Source organism: Manihot esculenta, chromosome 15 (genome assembly GCF_001659605.2).
Source record: "Manihot esculenta cultivar AM560-2 chromosome 15, M.esculenta_v8, whole genome shotgun sequence".
In the NCBI taxonomy this organism is placed as follows: Eukaryota; Viridiplantae; Streptophyta; class Magnoliopsida; order Malpighiales; family Euphorbiaceae; genus Manihot; species Manihot esculenta.
This window is the reverse complement of record NC_035175.2, coordinates 9,918,396-9,940,846: the sequence shown is the minus strand read 5'-3', so window position 1 is coordinate 9,940,846 and position 22,451 is coordinate 9,918,396. Positions and strand designations below refer to the sequence as shown.

General features: G+C 35.4%; 3 protein-coding genes across 5 annotated transcripts; 1 reads left to right on the top strand and 2 right to left on the bottom strand.

The window, feature by feature from the left end:
* Positions 1–7,023: 7,023 nt before the first annotated feature.
* Positions 7,024–10,710, top strand: LOC110602278 (auxilin-related protein 2). 2 transcript variants are annotated; one of them, XM_021739762.2, is made up of 7 exons: positions 7,024–7,572; positions 8,488–8,975; positions 9,072–9,139; positions 9,472–9,528; positions 9,797–9,886; positions 9,985–10,161; positions 10,287–10,710. In XM_021739762.2, exons 1-7 carry the CDS (start codon positions 7,088–7,090, stop codon positions 10,329–10,331), a joined length of 1,410 nt encoding a protein of 469 aa, XP_021595454.1. In that variant the 5' UTR covers positions 7,024–7,087; the 3' UTR covers positions 10,332–10,710. The 2 variants fall into 2 exon arrangements, with proteins under 2 accessions (XP_021595454.1, XP_021595453.1); XM_021739761.2 differs by having other exon boundaries at positions 8,467–8,975.
* On the bottom strand, positions 10,622–12,890 carry LOC110602279 (transcription termination factor MTEF1, chloroplastic). The gene is made up of 2 exons (XM_021739763.2): positions 11,625–12,890; positions 10,622–10,898 (listed from the first exon to the last, which is right to left on the bottom strand). Exon 1 carries the CDS (start codon positions 12,552–12,554, stop codon positions 11,631–11,633), a length of 924 nt encoding a protein of 307 aa, XP_021595455.1. The 5' UTR covers positions 12,555–12,890; the 3' UTR covers positions 10,622–10,898; positions 11,625–11,630.
* A 289-nt stretch (positions 12,891–13,179) lies between these two features.
* On the bottom strand, positions 13,180–20,780 carry LOC122721944. 2 transcript variants are annotated; one of them, XM_043951355.1, is made up of 8 exons: positions 20,624–20,780; positions 19,652–19,901; positions 18,716–18,839; positions 17,718–18,064; positions 15,810–17,592; positions 15,371–15,624; positions 14,064–14,155; positions 13,180–13,451 (listed from the first exon to the last, which is right to left on the bottom strand). In XM_043951355.1, the coding sequence occupies exons 1-7, from the start codon at positions 20,677–20,679 to the stop codon at positions 14,084–14,086; spliced, it is 2,886 nt and encodes a 961-aa protein (XP_043807290.1). In that variant the 5' UTR covers positions 20,680–20,780; the 3' UTR covers positions 13,180–13,451; positions 14,064–14,083. The 2 variants fall into 2 exon arrangements, with proteins under 2 accessions (XP_043807290.1, XP_043807289.1); XM_043951354.1 differs by lacking the exon at positions 13,180–13,451 and having other exon boundaries at positions 13,771–14,155.
* Between the last annotated feature and the right edge of the window lie 1,671 nt (positions 20,781–22,451).

Sequence of the window (22,451 nt, the reverse complement as noted above, 5' to 3'; positions counted from 1 at the left end):
CCGCAACCATGAATGTCTCGAGGACCTCCTGTACAACCATCCATCAATTAGTATGTATTTAGAAGACTTCCTTATTATCTGTTTGGCTGGTAATTCATTGACTGGAAAGTCATCTTGTGTCAAGAATTTGTATACTGGCATCATCCATGATTCCCCTTCTTCTACAAGGAATGACTCTTCCACTGCCATTGCTAGAGTGTGCAATTTCTTGAATTGAAATGGTTGGGTCAAGTATTGTTCTCCCACTGCTGCCATCTTAGCTAGAAGATCCACCTCTTCATTGTTGCCTCTGGCCACTTGACAAAGTTTTAAACTGCTCTGCCCATCTTTGATCTTATTCATCAGGGACTGAACCTTCTCCTTGTATTTGATAAGGATCGATTCTCGAACTTTGAATTGTTCCTAGTATGGATTAACAACCAATTGTGAGTCACTAAAATAATGAATTTTTGTATGCCTAATTTCTTGATGATTCTTAGGGCCATTATTACAGCCTCATATTCGGCTATAGTGTTAGTGGCATTGAAGGCAAGTTTGGCCACATATTGAAGCTTTATCCATATTTGAGATTGTAACAGGATCTCAATCCTTGAACCCCTTGCTCTGCAAGCTTTGTCTGCCCAGACTTTCCATTCTTCTGTATTTTCCTCTGAGAACCCTAAAGGTTCTAATGGCAGAGTCATCTTTGCAATAAAGTCGACTAGCACTTGGGCTTTCATGGCCTTTCTTGGGACATACTTGATATCGTAAGTTGACAGTATTACCGCTTAGGTGGATAACCACTTTGACAACTCTGGCCTGTGTAGAATTTTCCCCAAAGGGTAATCTATTTTAACTTCTATGGTATATGACTCAATGTATGGTCGTAACTTTGTGGCTAACATTAGGATCGTGAACTCTAACTTTTTGAGAGGAGGGTAGTTCAATTCCGTCCCCTTCAACACCTGTCTGGCATAGTATATTGAACTTTGCTCCTTATTATTTTCACGAAAAAGTACCGAGCAAACTGTTTCTTTTGTCACAGACAAGTATAGAAACACAACTTTCTCTTCAACAGGAATGATAAGAAGGTTTTTAGACTTTCAAATGCCTCTGCACACTCTTCTCTCCATACAAACTTACCTTTTTCTTTCAAAGCCTTGAAGAACGGGAGGCACCTTTTGGCCAAGCATGATATGAAATGACCTAGAGCAGTGATCTGCCCATTTAGCCTTTGTGCCTCATTAATGGTTTTGGGTGCTTCTATATTTTGGATGGCGCTGATCTTCTCAGAGTTTGTCTCTATACCTCTTTCCGAGATTATATATCCCATGAACTTCCCAGCTTTTACTTTGAAGGTACATTTTTTCGGGTTCAACTTCATACCCGTCTTGTCCAGGATGTCAAAAACTTTTCGGATATCTTCTAGATGATCCTCCAAGGATCGACTCTTCACCACTATGTTATCCACATACACCTCTATTGTTGATCCCACCATTTTCTTGAAGATTCCTAACACCAGCCTTTGGTATGTTGCCCCTATATTTTTCAATCCGAAAGGTATTATTTTGTAACAGTAAACTCCTTCATCTATTATGAATGCAGTCTTTTTTGCATCCTTAGTATCTATCATGATTTGGTGGTATCCTGAAATGGCATCAAGAAAGGAGATCACTGCATGCCCTGAGGTCGAGTGTATTAATCTGTCAATGGATGGTAATAGGTAGTGATCTTTCGGACATGCTTTATTTAAGTCAATGAAGTCTACACACATCCTTTAATTTTCGTTAGCCTTCTTTACTAGGATCGCATTGGCTAGCCATGTGGGATACTGGACTTCCTTTATTAATCCTGCACTTAGAAGCTTATCAACCTCTTCTTTGATCACCTATTGCCTCTCTAGTGTAAACTTCCTTTTCTTTTATTGAACTGGTTTGACGGTCTTATCAATAGATAACTTATGGGTGATGAGAGCTGGGTATATACCTGTTACATCTTTTGGAGACTAAGAGAAAGTGATTACTCGATTTTTCCGCAATTCTATCAATCAAACCTTCGTTTCCCCGGTTAGCGCAGTGCCAAACCGCAACTTTTGTTCCTTCCCTACCTGGACCTCCTTTATCGGATCCACGGGTTCCAGCTTTATGTGAGATTTCAGCTTCTCAAGCAAATCGATGGGTATGGTTGCTTTTCTGAAGCTTTTTGTACGGCGTTTGTAATTTTTTTTAGTTGATCTCGAACTGTCTCGAACCACTGCTATTCCCTCAGGGGTTGAAAACTTAAGACACATAGCACCTATGTTAATAACAATACCATGACAATTCAGGACCGGACGACTGAGTATTACATTATATGCAAATGGGATATCTACCACCATGAACTCTGCATATTGTTTTTGCCTATACTTTTCATCCCGAGTACCAGGAGAAGGTTGATGGTACCCACTGCCATGGTCTTATCTCCTAACCCTATCAAGGGATAGGAGATTCTGATAAGACTGCTCTTATCCAAGCCTAACTTGTTGAAACATTTAAGATAAGAAGGTTAACAGAACTATCTGTATCCACCAGTACCCTCCTTACCTCATATCAGTTTAGGAGGATTTTAACGACCAATAAGTCGTTTTGAAAGAATCTGATCTCCTTGTCCACGGGGCCGAACCTTATCTCTTACCTGATCCACGGTTCTTGATGGACAGACAGGATATCCTCTGCTACCCGCTTATTTTTTTCCTTATCCCTGTCAGATTCCTGTCAGGTCCTCTGGTGATGAAACGTAAAAAAAAAAAAGGCATAATCAATCAATTGAATGTGTAAAAAGGTGGATATTTGTTAGGTGAAATTGTGAGCGTAGCCACATTCACTTTTTTTTTTTCACAATTTTTTTTTTAATTTCTTGTATGACATAATTGGTACAAAAATCATCAAAATACTAAGCAAACATCGTCCTGTTATAAATGGAAGCATTGTAGATAGTCCTCCGAGATGGCAAACCCTTCCAATTCATGAGGGGAGAGTGGGCAGAAGTTGTTCATTTTTGGCAGATTATGAATGTCTTCCTATGAATTTCTTGCACATTTGAAAATGCAAGAACATTCCATCCTCAAAGGTCTCCTAAACATGTATGTTTTTCAAAGTTTTAATAATAATAATAATAATAATAAAGATTCATATGTGTGTTTGGATTGAGGTAGCATGTACATGAATGATGAATGAACTTAATTAAGGTCGGCCATATTCATGTCTCATCACTATCCATGTATTTTATACTTCATATGTATAACTCTACCTCTACTGTCTTCTTCTTGTATAATCTTTTTGAAAATGATTATTTGCTCAATTATTTTTTATAAATAATACTCTAATTATTTTATCACACTTTTAGCTAATGGACAAGAAACACGGTCCTGTTAAATCTTTTTCAAAATTATCATTAGCTCAATTATTATTATTATTATTATTATTATTATTATTATTATTATTATTATTATTATTACAAATAAATGTGTATCACATATTCTAGCCAGTAACGACAAAACAACTGTAGTGGAAAATACGGTTTTCTCTCCAAAATTAGGTCGAATTATAAGAAACTACGTTTTAATGCAATGGTTTTAATTTTTATAATTTAAATTTAATATCATTTGTCTAATAAATAAAATTAATTTGAGACAAGTATTTCAATATCAATACAATATCATTTTTCCTGCAGGATATTTTCTTATATATTTGCATGTAGTTTCTTTTAAGGACCAGATTACGTTTAAATTAAAAAAGAAGATTATAAAGTTAGATTATCTCTTAATTTGTAATCATTATAATTAGGGTTTTGCTCCTTTCTTTCTTTATTTGTTTTTTTTTAATGAAAAAAAAAAGAATTTATAATGTGATGGCACATCCACTTTCTTGCTCTTTCTTGGCATGAGTAGTGATTGATAATAGTCTTAGCTTCAAAGATTGATGATTAGCTTTGTTGGAAAGTAGAGAAGTGAGGCATGAAGGTTTTTTATCACAATCAATTTAGGGCATGCATTGTCCCCTCTTCAGCTATCAACCATATCCTTCCCCTTTTCAACACCTTTCTTCATTACAACTAATTTTTTTCTTTATTATCTATATCCCATATTTCCATTAAAAAACCCTAAATAATGGGCACCAAATTATAACCCCATTTCAAATTAAATTAAAATATTATTTTTATTATTTATTGTTTGATATTGAACAAGTGAAAAACTATCATCTCCTAATATTTAGGATTTGATAATAATTATTTTTTATAAATTCATAATTATGAATTCAATCCTTAATATATAAATACTTAGTTGCAAATGGAATAAAATTGGCTTTCCTTTTTCAGTTTTTTTTTTTCTTTTACTGGATGTTTGGGGAAGAGTGATCCCATTATCTCTTTATTAATTTATTGGAATATTATCACTGGTGAAAGCCTTGTCCCATTTCCGGTGGTGGTCCTAAACTCTTGTTTTTTTTTTTTTTTTCCTGATGATCTGCTTCTTTTTAGCAGGACCACTATTTGAGTTTTTGCAACCTCGTGCGAGATATTTAGTTTCAATTTATCGGTTAATTAAGTTTGCTTAGCTGGGCATCCAATGATAGTTGTTGGTTTTGATGTTGAGTTTATTGTAGGGTTTGATCGTACCATGATTATTAAGTGATGGATGTGAGATTTGGGGTATTTTAGGATTCTTACACGTGAAGAGTAGCTCTTCAAGATTATAAGAGAAAAGTTTGGGATAACAGTAAATGAGAATAATAATAGAACTGAGTGATTTATTTTCGGATGTGTTAAAGATTTTGAATTGCAAATAAATAATGGTAGTTCTTTAGAAAATAAAAAAGATGATTCAATTTTCAAGAATGGCTGGGTGTATATACTCATGTCCATACTTTGTGCACCCACCAAATGTCTCTTTTATTTTTATATTAAACAATTGACTTATTTAATATTTAACCGATTAAAACCATGTCTTTACTGATACATACTACGTTAGAATGATTGTAGCACGCACATTAAAATTTTATATGGAGAGTATGACCAAAAATCATATCTTATGAATTTCGAGTTGAAAAGGACTGAATTAATGTCCTGTTTAACTCTTGATCGGATATTTCGTTAGATCCAACCGGATTAATAATCTTTAATTTAGTTTAATTAATAGAGTTCAGATCGAAAATTTTCACATGTCTTAATTTGAGTATAACATGTATTTTATATGTTATCACTACAAAAAACAAAATTAATGGGATTTGTATGAATATGAACAAAAACATTTGTATGAACAAGAACAAGAAAATATGATCAGTACCATGCATATGTTAAAGCTCTACCGGCAACAACGTTTAAAGAAGTTATCAACGCCTAATATTTCCGAAAAACGCTCATAAAGACATTGTTCATTGTTTAATAATAAGAGGATTAGAAAAAAAAAGAGAGAGAGGAAGAATTGTAAAGGTTGGGAAATGTACGTAGTTAATTAATCATGCAAATAGGTAAACGCACAGTGTTGAGGGTAAGCAAGAGCTAAGTTCCTGTGACATTTGACGAACTAGATTCAATTCACGGGCCAATTATAGAGTTGAAAATGGCAGTAAGCAACCAGATATTAGTGGAACTGACAAAATATCTCTCGTCTGTTTTTTGTTGGAATTTATTTTCTATGCGTTTTGTCTTGGGCATGCCTTGCCTGCCCAAACTCTTAATTAAATTTTTTCATGTCTATGTAACGAAACTTTTTAACTTAATATCATCATGTGTTCCATATTTTTTTTTTCTGCTTAGGATTCTAACCTACTCAAAATTAGGTAGTCCAAGCTCCATCACCTATTTTACCTTCTTTATATTTCATCTTTAGTTTTTCATTATATAAAAATTTTAAAAAAAATCTGAACCTTTTAAAATCTAAAATTTATAATCATCAGTTTTTAACCTTTTTTTTTTCTTTGACTATTAGCCAACTACTTAGTATTACATTTAATAACTACCACTAAAGGAAGAAATTTTAATTTTTTCACTTAACATCAACATCTATAAAAGAAAAGCATATGGCTACTAGTGATTTTGCAAAAGATGCTTTAAAGCTGAATTTGGGGGATAAAGGAGAGAACAAGAAATTGCTTTCTTGACTTCTTTTTCAATTTTAATCAGACTATTATTATTTTTAATACTAAAAAATTTAAAATATATTAATCGCTTAAAATTATATACACAATGGTATATATCTTCTTAGTACTACATAGGCTTTTATTTCAAACTTTTGAGTTATCATTAGTTTTAATTTAGTGTGAGACTCTTAGCAATACATAACCTAGACTCGTTGAAGCTAACTTCTTTTTCTTGCCTTTAGTTATATATGTTCTTTAATTCCTTTTTCAGATTTTACATCTTTCACCATCCTTTCTTTTCTTTTCTTTTCTTTTCTTCGTTAGCAAACTGGTAAAAGATAAACTCACAAAAGTAGCCTCTATCTTCATCCACAAAGTAATATAAAAATTAACAATTAATTTTAAAAAATTAGTTAATTAGCATTTAACAATTTAAAAAATTTGCGAAAAAAGCAAGATAGGCATAATATTTAGGAGTGGGGACTGAGAGCCTTCCCTCCATCCAAAAACAGCTTTCCAGGTAAGCATGGGGAGTGCCAACTTTGATGATGATTTTCCACTCCATTCCTGTCTCCCTCCATCACTATCCTTTATTTTTCAATTAAATTACGATTTATATTTTACTTTGTTTTATTAAGAAATTAGGAATAATATGCAAATACTTAATAAATATTTAATTACTCTAATATATTGAGAATATATATATTTTTTATGAGAATATGGAATTTCTCTTGAGAAAGCAACTCTTTTTTAATGGGTAATTAGTAAATAAAATATTATAATTGTAATAAATAATTAAAATTAATATAAATACATAAGAGTATTTAATAAATCTCTTCTAATTAATTAGAATTGAAAAGGTACCACCTTTTTCTCAAGCTCTGTTTTGTGTATATATATATTTATATATGAGCTGAAGAAATCTCTCGTATATATTTCTGTGTTTTAGCTTATAGGTCCTCTCTGAACTCTGAAGCAAAGCTAGCTACATGGACGAGTCGTGGAGAATGCGGATGGGCATGCCCAGTCGCCCGCGGCGCCGCTCCATGGAAGACGCGTCGGCCGGCCCCACGAGGCGTTCCATGGAGGCCCTCGACCCCGAAGACTTCGCAGACGTTTTCGGTGGCCCGCCCCGCAGCGTTTTGTCTCGTAAATTTTCTGGCGACTTCACTAGATCATCTACTTCTTTTTACGAAGAGATTTTCCGCCAGCCGGAAGTTGTTGGTTCAGTAGAGAAGAAGGGCGGTGGTCGGAGCTTGCCGGCTTTCAGGATTCCAGCCAAGGGTGAAGGATTTTACAGTGATGTTTTCGGTTGGGAGGACGGACGAAGGTCAAGGGACCGATCGAGGCCCAACTCCAAGGCTAAATCAAAGTCGAACTCCTCTTCAGTGCTTAGCTCAGAGGAGCTGAGCCCTCATCGACCTCCAGTGACCGGCGATGATGTGGCATTGTCTTCTTTTGCTTTGAAGCTCAGGTATCGAGAGCGCTAACGGTTTTCAGTTGGGTTTATCAGTTTTACATTTACAATAATACCCCTGTGCTTTCCCAAATTTAAGATTTTTAAAGACTTAAAACTTTTTATTTTCTCCTTCAATTTGTCAAAAGTCTCTCATGATTTTTTATGCTCTTCAATTGAGTAGATAACATGCTTTTAAATCTCAAATTCATAATTCGAGGTTAAAACCAAATTTCAAGCTTTCCACATTTTAAATTTTATCCATTAAATTTATATTTGTTATACTATGAATATTTAATATGATTGTGTTGTTTTTTTTCTATTAAATTTTCATTGCATTCAAGTTTATAATTTTTTGAAACAACCTTCATATCATATCATAGAGCAGCTATATCAAAGATTTAAGTATTAACAGTGTAAATAATGCAATATCTCATTGTCATCCATGGGAGGAGGGAGACGTCTACTGCTCCAAGACTCCACAATTAGTTACTAGTTAGCGACCCCTCAGTTTAGCAAAAGCCACTATGATGCACTTTGTTAAGACATCATTATTAAGATCAAACAATGAGAAAATTGATGCTGAATTTTATTGGAGATAACTTTTCACATGCTTTGTGGGGGTAGCCATGGCTCCACAAGCCATTTCACATTATTCAAGATTCCCTAGTTGTGTTTGCACAGTTTTTCACCTTCAATAGACATATTGACGTTGCTTTACTCTTCACTTTGCACTTCCATATCAATTAGCTTCTTACCATGACTAGCTGTACACTTTTTAAATTTGTACCTTTTCACTTTCTCTTTATTTGATGGGTAACTACTTTGGCATGTTTTTGTGAAAAAAACAAACAAAAAAAAATCATTGGCATCTCAAAAATGGAGAAAGCTTAGATTTTCATCTTCTTACAGGCCAATCAATGTGCCATGTAGGTGGAACTCCACCACAATGAGACCTGAAGAACAAGCAAGCAAAGAAGAGATGCCATCTTTTCCAATTCCTGCCTACGCCGATTATTGCATGGAAAATGAATACAATGACAATTTCAGAAGCTCCTATATCAAAGTTTCACGGCAGTTGTCATCCCCAGAAACTATTAGTCTCGAACCCAATTCATATCGAAGCATCAAAGTATCTGTGGATGATTTGGACCTCAACTCCCCTTCATCTCCTGTCTCTTCACTTTGTCAAGAACAAGATGCAAGTGCTGGCATGAAATGTAATTTAATGCCAGAGGAAGAAATGGAGCAGGAGGAAGATGAAGTTATGAGCTCTTATGTCATTGAGATCAATTCTGATCATAGAGAAGTAGTTAGCGAAGCAATTTCTATTGATGAAGCCATTGCTTGGGCCAAGGAGAAGTTTCAGGTACAAAATTTTGACAGACAGCAAAAGAAAGATCCTTCAGCTGAAGTAGAAGGTGATATGGTAACTCATATAGTTTGACCTGAAATTTCACATTGAGAAGATGTGAGGATAAATAACAAGTTCCTTCTTTTGTTCCCAAATTCTGCAGAAAGGCCTAACGCGAATGAATTTACAAGACAAGGAATGGATGTGCACGGAATGACGCCAGCTCCTACGGTAAAGTACTGTTTTCTGGAAGTATGAACAAATAAAAGATTATCACTAGAGTAAACTGGATATGAATGATAATGATAAATTACTGAATGATTTGTGAAAATGATTCAATAGCATTTGAAATAGAATTCACTTGGAGAAACTTTGTATCAGAATTGCCTGAGCTGATCACTTGTAATTTTGATAACTGGAGGTTGTATAGGGCGCTAATCCTGAATGTGACATTGTATTCCGATGCTTGAACACAATTTTGGTAATCAACAAGTGAATATAATTCAAAGGACAGAGTGAGAGCAAGGATAATTTAATCATATAATTTCCTTCTACTTTTGCAGGAGGATGAGCAAAAGAAATGGAGAAGTGAACCAGAAACAGAACATTTAGAAAAAGATGTAAGCTCTCAATACTATCAAAATCGCTGTGGGGCTATGAACATATAATAAAAGCTCAAGTCAAAGAGACAGCTTTATTGCAAATTTGCAATAAGTGATGTCTTGTTTCTGAACTGAATCTACTCTCGCAAGTGTGATAAGATCACAGCTTTCACATCTACAAAAAAATAGCAGTGTTGTAAAGCTAGTAGAACTAGTTGCATTTTTTTAAATGCTAAGGAATGATATTTTGATTGATTGTTTTGTTTTTCTTCTGAAAAAATTGCAGATGGAGCTAGAGCTACTAGATGAAGATGTCCGGTTGTGGTCAGCTGGCAAGGAGACTAATATTCGTTTGCTGCTTTCAACATTACATCATGTAAGATGTCTAGTCTTTTCTTATGTTTGAGGGCTTCATCTAATTATGGGGATAATTCATAACATTTCATGTAATATGTTTTGTTGTCATGACTTCAGATTCTGTGGCCTAACAGTGGTTGGTCTGCGACCTCTCTGACAAGCCTTATTGAAAGCTCACATGTAAAGAAGGCCTACCAGAAAGCAAGGTTGTGTCTCCACCCAGACAAATTGCAACAAAGAGGGGCTACATTACAACAGAAGTACGTTTCAGAAAAGGCCTTTTCCATCCTCCAGGTAAGTCTTGGATGTAGCAGGAGAATATTTTAAAGCATACAATAGATTTGCTAAAATTGTTTAAGCAGGAGTAGAAAGGAATCAATAGTCCAAAATAACATTTGGTTCTTCGCATGCGCTTACAGGATGCTTGGGCTGCATTCATCTCCCAAGATGTTTTCTTTAACTAGTGGACAGTTCAGGATCCTTCTGCACACAGTTTTGTGAAGTTTGAAACAAATGGCAGGCTAGTTGAACTATTTGAAGAGAATTCTGTACGTCCATCTGCTGCCCAACATGCCCCTCTCTTCCATCCTAAATATGAAGATGAGAATGATAGTATTGTTGATATGAGTTGGTACAAGGGTGTGTGCAATGTGATTTTATTCAAGTCAGCACTCTTCCCCTCCACCTCCACCTCCAGATGAAATGTTGTTAATCAGTCATTCATATTCCACACCTTGACATAATAATTTGTCTTTCTGTATTGTATTTTCCATCGAATCAAACTTATAATGGATTGTTCATCTTTCATCAAGTGCTGAAATAAAACCATCAATAGCTTTTCAAGTAGTGGTTGTCTGCTTGATCACCTTCCTAGTAATGTTTTCAGGAGGCTGGGAAGAGGGTCAAGCCGGTAAGAGAGAAACCAACGGCAGCCGGCCAAGAAGCTACTATTTTTGGAAATCCATGACAATCCCCATTGTTATTGCGCCTCCTTTTAATGCCGCTGGAGTGTTGAGGGCAGATGTAGAATCCTAAACCAAAATGCAAAAATAGTCTAAGTTCAAATGCGAACGTCGTTTTCGCTCTAAAGCACCTAATTTGATAACAAATGAATAGTCATTTCGACTAACGTACGGCAGTTGATTTGATTAGTCTCTTTAGTGATTACCAACTAAACGACAAATGAAAGAGAGAACTTGTTTATATTATATGATCTGTTGTTTAACCTAGAAATTAGTCGCTAAAATGAAACAGTGATTGCTAATAATCAGTCTCATGATAGAGGGTGAGGTAAACAACCTTGATGGATCAACTGGGAGAGAGAACTCTCCGCAGAAGTTGGAAAAATTGCAGCTAAAAATCGTAGCATGATAAAATGTCAAGTTCGCTTGGTGATAAAAATGAGAGTAATAAATGTTCAATTATTTAATTTATAAATTTTTTTCCCTTGAATCAAACCAAGTGCATGGAAAATCAGAAACTGGCGCTGAGAAGGTATTTATTTCCACCAAGGAGGAATATTTAACGTGCAAGAATTTATCTTTTTGGATAAATTCTTTTCACCCAATTCAGTGTTTGACTGTTGGTGCATATTCAATCATTTTGATTGAGGCAAACAATTGGCAAAGAAGAGAAATGGGCAAGCGTAGCTCACAAAACATGGACTTGAAGCATATTGTTTTTATAAATTACAGAATCCAGATTTACAGATCACACAAAAAGTGAAATGAACAAGTACAGAGAGGAAAGAATCCCACCACTTTTTATCCAGCCGCTTGCCTTAGCAGCTCCCTGAACTCTTCATCAGTGCTCTTAAGCATAGTTGGCAAAGCCATTGCAACCCCACTTTGAATAATCTCCATGTGTCTTGGCTTTATCCTGTTTTCCAAACTAAAAGCAAAATATTGAGGGAACTCCTTCAACTCCTCTAATTTCCCCTTTATTTCCTCAGAGAAGTACTCAAATTTTGGGATAAAATTGTTCTCAACACTAAAAGTAAACAATGCTGGGCACCTCAAAACCATGCCCACAGCCTCATCTCTTGAAAACCCAATACTCTCCAAGTACTTCAACTTAGGAATCAAGGTCTTCTCAACATTAGAAACCAACAAAACCGAGTCTTGATAAGCCAAAGCTCCCAAATCTTTGAACCCCAGCCTTTGGAGATAAAAAAGGCATGGTTTAAGCTGGTCTCTGGCACTAGAAACAAGCAGTCTTGGGCATTTGTTGATGACCCTTCTAAATTTATTTTCTGGGACTTTGAGCTCATGGGATAGGAATTGGAAAACTGGGTTGAGGTCAGTTTTGATATTAGAGGTAAGGATTTGAGGGCACATACCAAAAATCCTAGCCAAGTCCTTATGGTGGATACCTTTGGATTGGAGAAAAGAGATTATGGAATGAATAGAATCTAGAGAGGCTGAGTGGAGAGAAGGATTTTGGGATAATGCCTTGCCAGAATCAACGCCCATGATTTCAAGGCATAGGATCTTTTCTTTAATTTGGAAAGGAACGTTAACCTGAGCTGGTGTATAGAGTGGATGCTTGTGAAGGAGGCTTTTGGGTTTTGCTGATAAGTGGGCGTTCGGTTGATGGGAATTTGAGGGTGAGGGTGAGTGTGAAGGTGCCGGTTTCTGGGAAGAGAAGCAGAAAGTAGAGTGTAAAGCTGTTGCTGCTGCAGCTGGCATGGTTAGTCCGTGAGGAAGAGAGAAAGGAGAGAGGCGTTGCTTCTCCAAAATTTTATCTCAATGGTTTTAATGGCGTATGGAAATGACACGAGGGCATATGGCTGAAATTTGATTGGCTAGAGCTGGATTACATTGATTTTTTGGGTGGACGTCTATTTCCGCCTACATCCTGTTCTCTGGATTGCAAGAGGCCCTTCCCAGCAAAGCTAACGGACTTCTATTTTCTTACATGGAACCTTACACTATAGTCGGAGGAAATAAGAAAAAGAAAAAGAAAATCAAGATAAAAATTTTCATTATTTTTGAATTTTTAAAATTTATGATTATTGCTATTTTTATCCGATACAAAGATAAATTTTTAATGTATATATATATATATATAAGGTAATTGATACAGACAATACACTAATTTAAAGGTTACAACAATAAAATACATTCTTTGGTAAAATAACACCCTTTACACTTATATATAGGTAACATAAAAATTCATTTTACATGCAATAGTATAAGTACAGTAACTTGATGAGTTTTTGAAAACATTCTAAAAATTTTTTAAAAGGAATTCTTGTTTTAAAAAAATTAAGTTTGAAAAACTTGAACTAGTTTTTCTTCTGAAAAAAATCCAGGAAAAAACGACACACTTTTACTGTCGTCTGTTACATAGGAGGGCCGCACCTCCATTCTGGGAAAACAACTGTGAAGGTAATGGGGATACATACAAAGGAAATTATGCAGCATATATCAGCACCTCAATTTGTCTTTTCCAGAATATAACACTAAATATCCAACCATAAAGAGTGAAAAAGGGGAAGGAAATAAATAAAGCGAAGCTTGCTACAGCTTTCACCGGCAGCGACTCTTCAGCTAGTTTACTTCCAATACTGATGCAGTTTCATCCTACACATGATTGGCATAAGAAATTATAATTGATCACAGTCATGCGATTGCATTAGCACGAAGAACTTGGCATAACAGAATTGAATATGTGAGAGATCCATAAAGGGCTAATGCTATGCATGAATTTTGCACGATCAGGTCAGTTTAGCGCACCAACAACATGGGGGGCAGACAGTACAAGATTTTCTAGTCAAATATCTGCTTGTTTCATCCACACGTGCCTACATGCACGGTGTCATTGTTTACTTGGGTTCTTCCTCGATATTAGGCGACTCCATTCATAAATGACATGTCTTCAGCTTAGGAATCCAGCTATAACTTCCAGAAACATCACTAAATTTTCTTTATTTTACTTTTACATTCCATTCAACTGAACATACAAGTAAATTGTCCTTTCAAACAACTCAATGGAATTGTAAAGGAGTTTCAATTCTCTCTCTTCTCTCTCCCTCTCTCATTGATTTTCAATTAAATTCATCAAATAAAAAAGGGACAACACAAACTGCTTCATTATAGTCAAATGACAACTACATATAAAAATGTGCATTATCACAGAAGCTTAGGGCGAATTTTAAGTTTAGCTGACATGATCTTATTAATAGTTGCAAGTACCTTCAGTATTCTAATAAACATCAATATTGCCCATGGCTTCTGCTCATAGAATGTCGTCGAAGGAGCTTTTGACCAGGAGTTTGATGATCATCCTGTGAAAGAAAACTCATGTCACATAGACGTCAAGCCAAAAAGGAAAAGAATCCAAATAAACCTCTTTGAAAAAGAGTTGACATGAAAACGTTGGGGCAGAAATAAGAATAGACTCGCAAACAGAAATTAGAAATAGCCAGCTCTGGAACTTTGTCATCAGGACTACAAATCAAGCAAACAAAGCATCCATTAACAATTTATCTGGCGCTAAATCCAAAAAGAATTCCTAAACTTCCGTGCAATTGTCAGCTATAGCACAAACAAACAAACTGTCATCAATACACAAACCAATTGAAATGGTACATGCAGAGATAAAAGGGCAACCAAAAACTTGCTGACATGGCAGAAAAATTGAAAAGATATATATATATATATATCTAAAGCCAATTGCAGGCCTATATATATATATATATATATATATATATCTAAAGCCAAAAACAAAATGTTCATGTTTGAAAGAAAAATGTCAAGCCAAAACACACCATTTCATATTTTAAGTTGCAGTGAAATCACTGTATACAGAAAGAAATTGGGTAGAATAAGAGCTTATACACTCTCTCTACTCTGAAGCAAGTATACATGATTGATATTAGTACAGTTTCTGACAGAGGGAACCTTTGAGGGAGGAGAGGAGAAAAAAAGAGGGAATCACAGAGGTGATGGTGATTAATGGAGGGGGTCCACTGAAATGTCAGTTTCTTTAGGCAGATAAATAACCCAGGCATACAAGAGAAGGAGAGAGTCCTATAATTCGTTCCATATGCTTTTGATGCAATGATGGGTTTTTGGCTCTTCCTATGCCAAAAGGCAACAGTAAAAAGATTTTCTTAGTTGCCATTTGGATTACCTTTTTTGATATTCGATTGAAAACAAATAAATTTGCCCTCTCCCCCTAATGTACTAAACTTGTCCTACTCACACCAAGAATAGGATGGGACAACTGTTTGTCCTCTCCATCCAGTGCCATTATGTCCTATGCTGTCCTATGTTGTACCCTCCAAAGTAGTTGCCAGTCCAAGCCACAAACCAATCAAAGTGCTGTTGCACCACTCACACACATAAAGTGCTTATTCAGAAATGCACAGTAATTACCAGTTATATTTTAAATAATTGAAACAAATATGAAGCTACTTGAAATGTAAAGGGAGAAATTAAAATTTCTGTCCATTGTCAGCCCAAACAAAAGAAAATAAATTCAAGATGAGATGATTGACCTTGTATAATGATGCTGCTGACTCAGATTGTACAGTTTGAATTGGAACATTCCCTAGTGACCGTAGAGCATCAAGGGCATCCAACGTCAGCTGCCACCCACAGAGTGCATCTGCATCAGCATTGTTGCCAGAATCATGACTGCTACAACCAGCAGCAGCAACATTTCCATTCACCCATGGACAAAACTGATTGTGATGAATAATTGGATCAAACTCTATAGCTTCTTCATAGTTGCTTTCACCTTTTGGAGGCCCTGAGAATCCAGTAATGTGAATAATGCATTTACCACACAATAGAGATCAAGAGAAACCAAGAACTTTGAAGTTCAAAACTTTTTTAGAAACAATGCTTTCATCTTACTTCTCTACATCATTAGACACAGGAGGAGGGAAAAAAGAACATACATGAAGCATCCACAAGCAAGCCATACAAACTTACCTATTCCATTGGCAATAGTGTAATCCGACTCTAAGCATGGAAAATTATTTGTGGATGACGACTTTCCAGCCTTGCTGACACCTTTCTTATTTGTTTGATAGCCAGAGTACATATTTGCATTGCAGGAAAGGGAAGGGTGGGCATTGCTATCTAGAGCTAACTTGAAGCTTTGACTTGCCTCCTTTTCACCACTTTCAACAGATTCAGCCTTTGTAGAACCATCTACTTTTGAGCCACTATCCGCCCTTTCCATGGATCGAGACAACATTTCCTGGCTATCACCATGAGGATCTTCCCTGTTTATTTCATCAGGAACAACCTCATCCATTAATCCAGGATCAGGAGCAGATTCACCAGTCTGACCTTGATTTTCAACATCTTCTATTCTGGGTTCCACATCGCCAACAACACTCTCTGTTCTATGGACAGAGACATCAGCCCCGTGAATCTCAGCTTCATGACTAGCACACATGCCTACACTGCCTCCACTGATACCAAAACTAGGACCATCCCGAGCGTGAGCTGTGGCTGTTTCTGCATTGAAAATCTCTTCACCGTCATTTGTACTACTGACACCCATTTCCCCTGGAGCTACTTCAGCAGTATGTCTGAAACAAATGCTTTGCTGTGCCTGATTGCTATAATTCAGTTCAGATGTCTCATTCATGTCTAGATTGCCATATGTGCTGGAAGAGGGGAAATGAACATCAATATCTCCAGGGTAGTTTTCAACACTTTCCATAGAATCATCATCTGCGCTATGGCAGACTGTATCCATAGCAATGACAGATGATGCACGGGTTGAATCCCTAACTGATGTGATTCCAACAACTTGGTCACTTCCTTGATGAAACAAATTAACTCTGTTTCCTTCTGCATACATTTCCATACCCACTGAATGGCTAGGACCAGCACCACATGAGTCTCTCTTATATGGTGAACAGTGTGTATCAAAGAAATCTGAGTCACGAGTGCGTTTTGAAGGTCCAGCTGAAAATTGTCTACTGTCTGTGACTTCATCACCATCACGATCAATGACAGTCCCCTCTACGCTATCAGCAGGTTGTGTCAAGTTAGGCCTATCATCTGAGCTGCCACCTATTTCCAAGCTCCGCTTACGAGAACTAGGCCCTCGAGATTCATATGAGGCAGCACGATCACCAACCTCGCTGCCAGAAGGTTGACCTATCATTAAGTCTCTCCCCATTTCCACATCATGAACATTGTCAGTGATTGCTAGCCTGTCTGCCTGAGTAAAAGGTAAGGCCCCTGCCATAGTAAGATTCAGATCAACTTCAGTGTTTTGCAGCAATTTACCCTTGTCCGTTGTTGCCACTTCATCACGGTCTTCTGTATGTTCTTTATCTGTATCATCAGCAGCAACCCAACCACTAATTCCACTGGCTGCACTTACTCCACGTGTCAACACCATTTTTTTGCTTGCATCAGGAATATCGATATTGTTAGGAGCAAAACGAGCAGGTCGAGGAACAGTCAAGAAATCCAATATCCTAACAGTAGCACCACATAAGCTACAATCTAGTAAGGGTGACCTGGAATCACATCTTGACTCAGCTAACAGTTTATTCTTTTCAGTGTCCTTTTTGGCTGAAGCAGAATGTGCTTTCTTGCCTGGACCAGGATCATGTGAAAGATGGACTTGGGCCTGGGCAGGGCCAAAAGAACACCCATTCCGAGCTGATTGAGCAGAATGTTCTTCACAATCTTGAACATTTAGGAGCCATCTTGGTTCCCACCCACAGAGACTTATAAGCTTCTGGGCCTGCCAGTGAAATAATGAGAAAGAGAATAGACACAACTAAAAAATATGAGCATTTATCTGATCAGAAAAAGCTATAAATTACTCAGAACATTGGCATGCAATAAAAAGAGCATAATCTATCTCACACGAGAATACAAACAGGAGGCCCCATCCCTAGAGGTTTCAAATTCTGGCATGCCTTCTGACTTGAAGTCTCCTTCTCCAGAAGTAAAATTATGTGACTGGGACAAAAAACGATCAACTACTGGACCTCGAGAAACCCGCATCTGCTCAACTGCAGACGCAGCAACAACAGGAAGAAACAGAAATTGCAGAAGCCCATCACATCTGTCTTTATATCCCCCAATCAGAGCAGATTGAGGAGTTGGAGGGAACTGCACCAAGCTTTCGGGACAGCTGTTACCTCTCCAAGGACAGCTGGCTTTGTGGCCATCATCCAGCTGTTTGGCAAATGCTTCACCAGAACTTTCGACTTCAAAAAGAAGAAAGGAAGAACAGGAGAATATTATCGACATGAGCAACAGATATTGATTTAATGATTGAATAAAATTTTTAATGAAACAGAAGATACGTCAACTTGCAATGTAAAGAACACCACAATCACAGAAACGAGATTAGAACACACCATGGACTTACAAAAGCAATATTGGGAGAAAAAAATTTAATTGATTTTCTAATGTGTATCCCACAACAAAGTTTACCATCACCATTCCAAGCACTCTTACTGCATCGGAGGCTCTTATCGAACACAAAAAAAAAAAAAAAATCCAAGTTATGAAAACAGGCAACATACTCTGAGATTTTAATTAAGCTATAACAAAATTTTGGGTAATTGACTCAGGATAGCAAGTCAGAAATGGAAACTTTTCAATCTCTCTTACCTTTATCCTTCCACCTAAATCATCATTTCATTTAGCTCTGGATTAGGCAGTGAGAAAAACCTAGGCCCATTTTGTTCAATTTACTTTACCCTCTTAAATCTATTTCCAAACCTTCTATACTTGTTCTCATATATATTAAAACTCTCCCTTTCATATCAATGCTGTGGCCTGTGAAGGTCATGAACCAGTTTTCAGTTGTGTCTGAGACAGAAATTTAAAGTACTAGAATTGCAATAGCTAACCTTCAGCGGGGGTCCAGGAAGCTAGCAAAACAAAACTGAGACATGCGCCACATGATTCACACACAATTTTATCAACATCAACATTCATCCAACCTCTTTGAGCACAGGCCAAGGAATTAGCCATCTGCAAGAAATTAGATAGGGATGACCAGATAACCAAATTTAGCGAATCTATTACTAAAACGAGAAAAGTTAAGTTTATAATAACTTAAGTCCCAAACCTATATTTAAACATAAAACTGACGATGTAAAATATCATCATCTCTCCTTGGAAACAGTTTGTATACAACTCCTAATAAAATGTTTTAAAATTGAGGCTGAAGGAACTATCATCCTTCTATCTGTATATATTGCCAGGAACACTTTCACTAAAATAACCTCTTCAGACCTTCCAGTAATACTGCTTCTTATACCTCTTTTACAGTGCATGTCTAATGAAAACTCCTGCCATAAATTCAAACTACTGGTTTTAAACATCAGTTAATTCGGTGGAAACATGAAAGAATTGATGTGGTTTCTATGTATTTTAATAGAACAACCTCTACAAAGCTAAAATGAGAAATATACATTCGATGTCTAGATTAGCTGAGAATTGCTATTCTTGGAATAACATATCGTATTAACGGTAATTGTAGTCTTTAAGACTCCATCAATTAATGAGAATGGAAGAAAAAAATTTTGATCCTGGAAACTCTAAGAACTACAATTTTGTTCCTTTTTAGGCAGCACCTAGCAATTACTCATTTACTTCTTTTAAAGCAGTAACTGGTGGTAAGAGTCAACGTAAATTAGATCAGATGATTAAATTAAAAGACAAAAATAATTATCCCACCTCATAATTGATCCCAAATATTTACGCTTTTAGCAACATAAAAATTTAAACACAATGCAATCATAATTTCAATGAACAACTCTTTTTCATTAATGTGAGGATACCTTAGGCTTTCCAAACCAATTTGACGGCTTAAAAGTAGCCAAGCGCCTCAGCAAGTCCCCTCTTTCCCATGGTCTACATGAAGGCCTTGATGATCCTAGAACAGAACCACCAGCACTGGTGCTCAAGGAAGCCCTTGGTAATTGTGAGCCAACACCAGACACGGAGGCTGCTTTTGAAGTATGCGCATGACTGGACCTCTCCATACCACAGATATTTCCTGGAACAGCAGGTGAGGATGCCCCAGCAGAACTGGAGGAATGCAACATGCATAAAAAATTGTACTTCATGAGAATAATAATGCATGATAGACACATATAATTGCATTATTTCATGGGGAAAGAAATTTTCCTTTCTCTTCCTCAATGTAAGAGGAACCAAGCGTATACCGCACACGTCTTCCACTGCAAATCTGACACTCGGTTTCGAATAAAAAACTTCCCAGTAATAATTTTCTCATTTGGAATGAAAAATTCAATTCTTTTTAACTTAAAAAGTTTTCAATTTAAAGAAAATTGAAATCTTGAATAATTTTGGAAGACTTCATTTGAATTATTTTCCTTTTTGAATCATGCCAAGCAAAGGGTCCATAAATAACTAAATTGTTAATATCTCTATAACCTCACTAGTCACTACCAAGTCGGTCTCCAAAGAGAAGTAAAATAATAATAATAAACTACAATGACAATTTTTGAGCTCAACTCAATTGAATATAGCAAAACGGGAAAGCTTGAAAATTAGAGACCCATTTCTTTTCCTCGGCTTTCCAGAAACCAAACATCAAGGACCCCAAACGAAGCAGAGGCAGAAACAACTAAAAGAGAACAAAATCAGAAACCCTAATTTTGAGAGGAGCAAAGCTGTAACAGCTAAAACCCCGAATGAGAGATGAAGAGTGAGTGAGTGAGTAAGTGAGCGTGCGAGGGAATGCATATTAAGGTTAGGAAGGAGAGAGGGAAAGAGTGATGTGGTACCTCGCGGCAGGAGTGGGATCCATGGTCCCTCCGGAGCTGATGACCTCTTCCCTCATTGAGCTTCTTCAAGGGAAAATCTTTGGTTTTTTGGGGCTCTTCTTCCACTCGTCGTTTCGAAGCGGAAAATGAGGGAGTGCGTGTCAAGGACTTTGGCTTTATAGCGAGTGTAGATTTGCGTGGCGCGTAATGTCTAAGTCAACAGTCAAACAACTACTTTTTTTTATAAGCACGTCTATCTTTTTTAACATTTTTTTTATATAATTGAAAAATTAAATAATAAATTTTTTTATAATACTGAAATTAAATATTAAATTTTTTTTAATAAAAATTATTTGATAAAATCAACTTGGCCATTTTTCTTTTTAATATACTAATTTAAAAGAAGGAATCACTTTAGGGATGCTATGAAGTAGGAGAATATACTTTTTTTTCTTTCTTTCTTTCAAATAAACTGGAACACAAGGTTAATAACTCAAATCGAGTAAATAATCAGTTACTATGCTTTTTTTTCTTTCTCTTTTTAATAAACACGATTTTTTTTTCTCATTCTAAAATAAAAGGCAATACTTGAGAGTGATAATAAATTAAACTGAATAAATATTTATAAAAGAAAAATTGGGAATTTATTATATTATTAATTTCACTCAAAAAAATATTCTTAATTTGAATTAAATGATTTCAAGATCGGTTAATATCTCAACATGATTTTAGAATTTTGTAAATGTATATAGGCTAACTCACACAATCACTAAAATAAAAAAAATATGATATATGTTTGTTTTTAAAAAGAAATTAATTTTTTTTTATATTTTTTAATATTTATAACATTTAAAAAAGTTAATTAACATAAAATATTTTTTGATAAAAAATTTTAAGTTATTTTCTATATTTAAAAATTTTATTAATATTATTATATATAAATTTATCGATATTTTTATTTTTAAAATAAAATCATTTATTAAAAATTATCTTTCATGAAATATAAATTATTTTTCAAAACAAATAGAGAATTAAAGTGTGGATGTTTTGAAAGTAATTGTGTAATATATTATTTTTAGTTGTGTTTAAAGTGCTAAAGGCAACTTTTAGCATAGTTAACCATTCACTTAGTGTTCACGTAAGTGCAACAGCATATGATGTAAATAAATACGCGATTATTTTAATAAATATATTTTTTTTAAATAAAAATTAAAAATTGAGAAAGTAAAATTTGAAATTTCTCTAAACACACAGATCATCCGACTAAATCTTAAATGTAATAAATATATAAAAAAAATATGGATACAAACTAATTACAATATTGTTATAATCATATTGATAAATATTTTTATTAAAATATTCTTCCATCAATAAAACAGGACAAATTTTCTTTGTATTCCTCATTACACTTAAAATGCTAATTTTTTTATGATAATACCAAACATGATTAACATCATTAGTCGTTAATCCATTTGCTATTACTTTTGTAATGTTAATCTCATTTCATTCACTGTATGCAACACACCCCTTGTGATTGAAACCATGGAATCAAATAATCCCTATTTAAAATCCTACTAATTAAATTAATTAGAAAACATGACTAATGTATTTTTTTCATACCATTTTGATTTAGTAGAAAAGGAAAATCTATAACAATCTACAAGGCATTTAGATTAGAGGTTTGAAATAATTGTTGGAGTTTCATGCCCAATACTTGCTCTATACCTATTTCATGATATTCAGCCCTGAACTGACATTTTGAAAAATTATAAAATTAAGTTTATTCAGAATCAACTAATATTGTTTCAAGCTAAATAATTCATAACATTCCTATTTTCTTTTTATTATA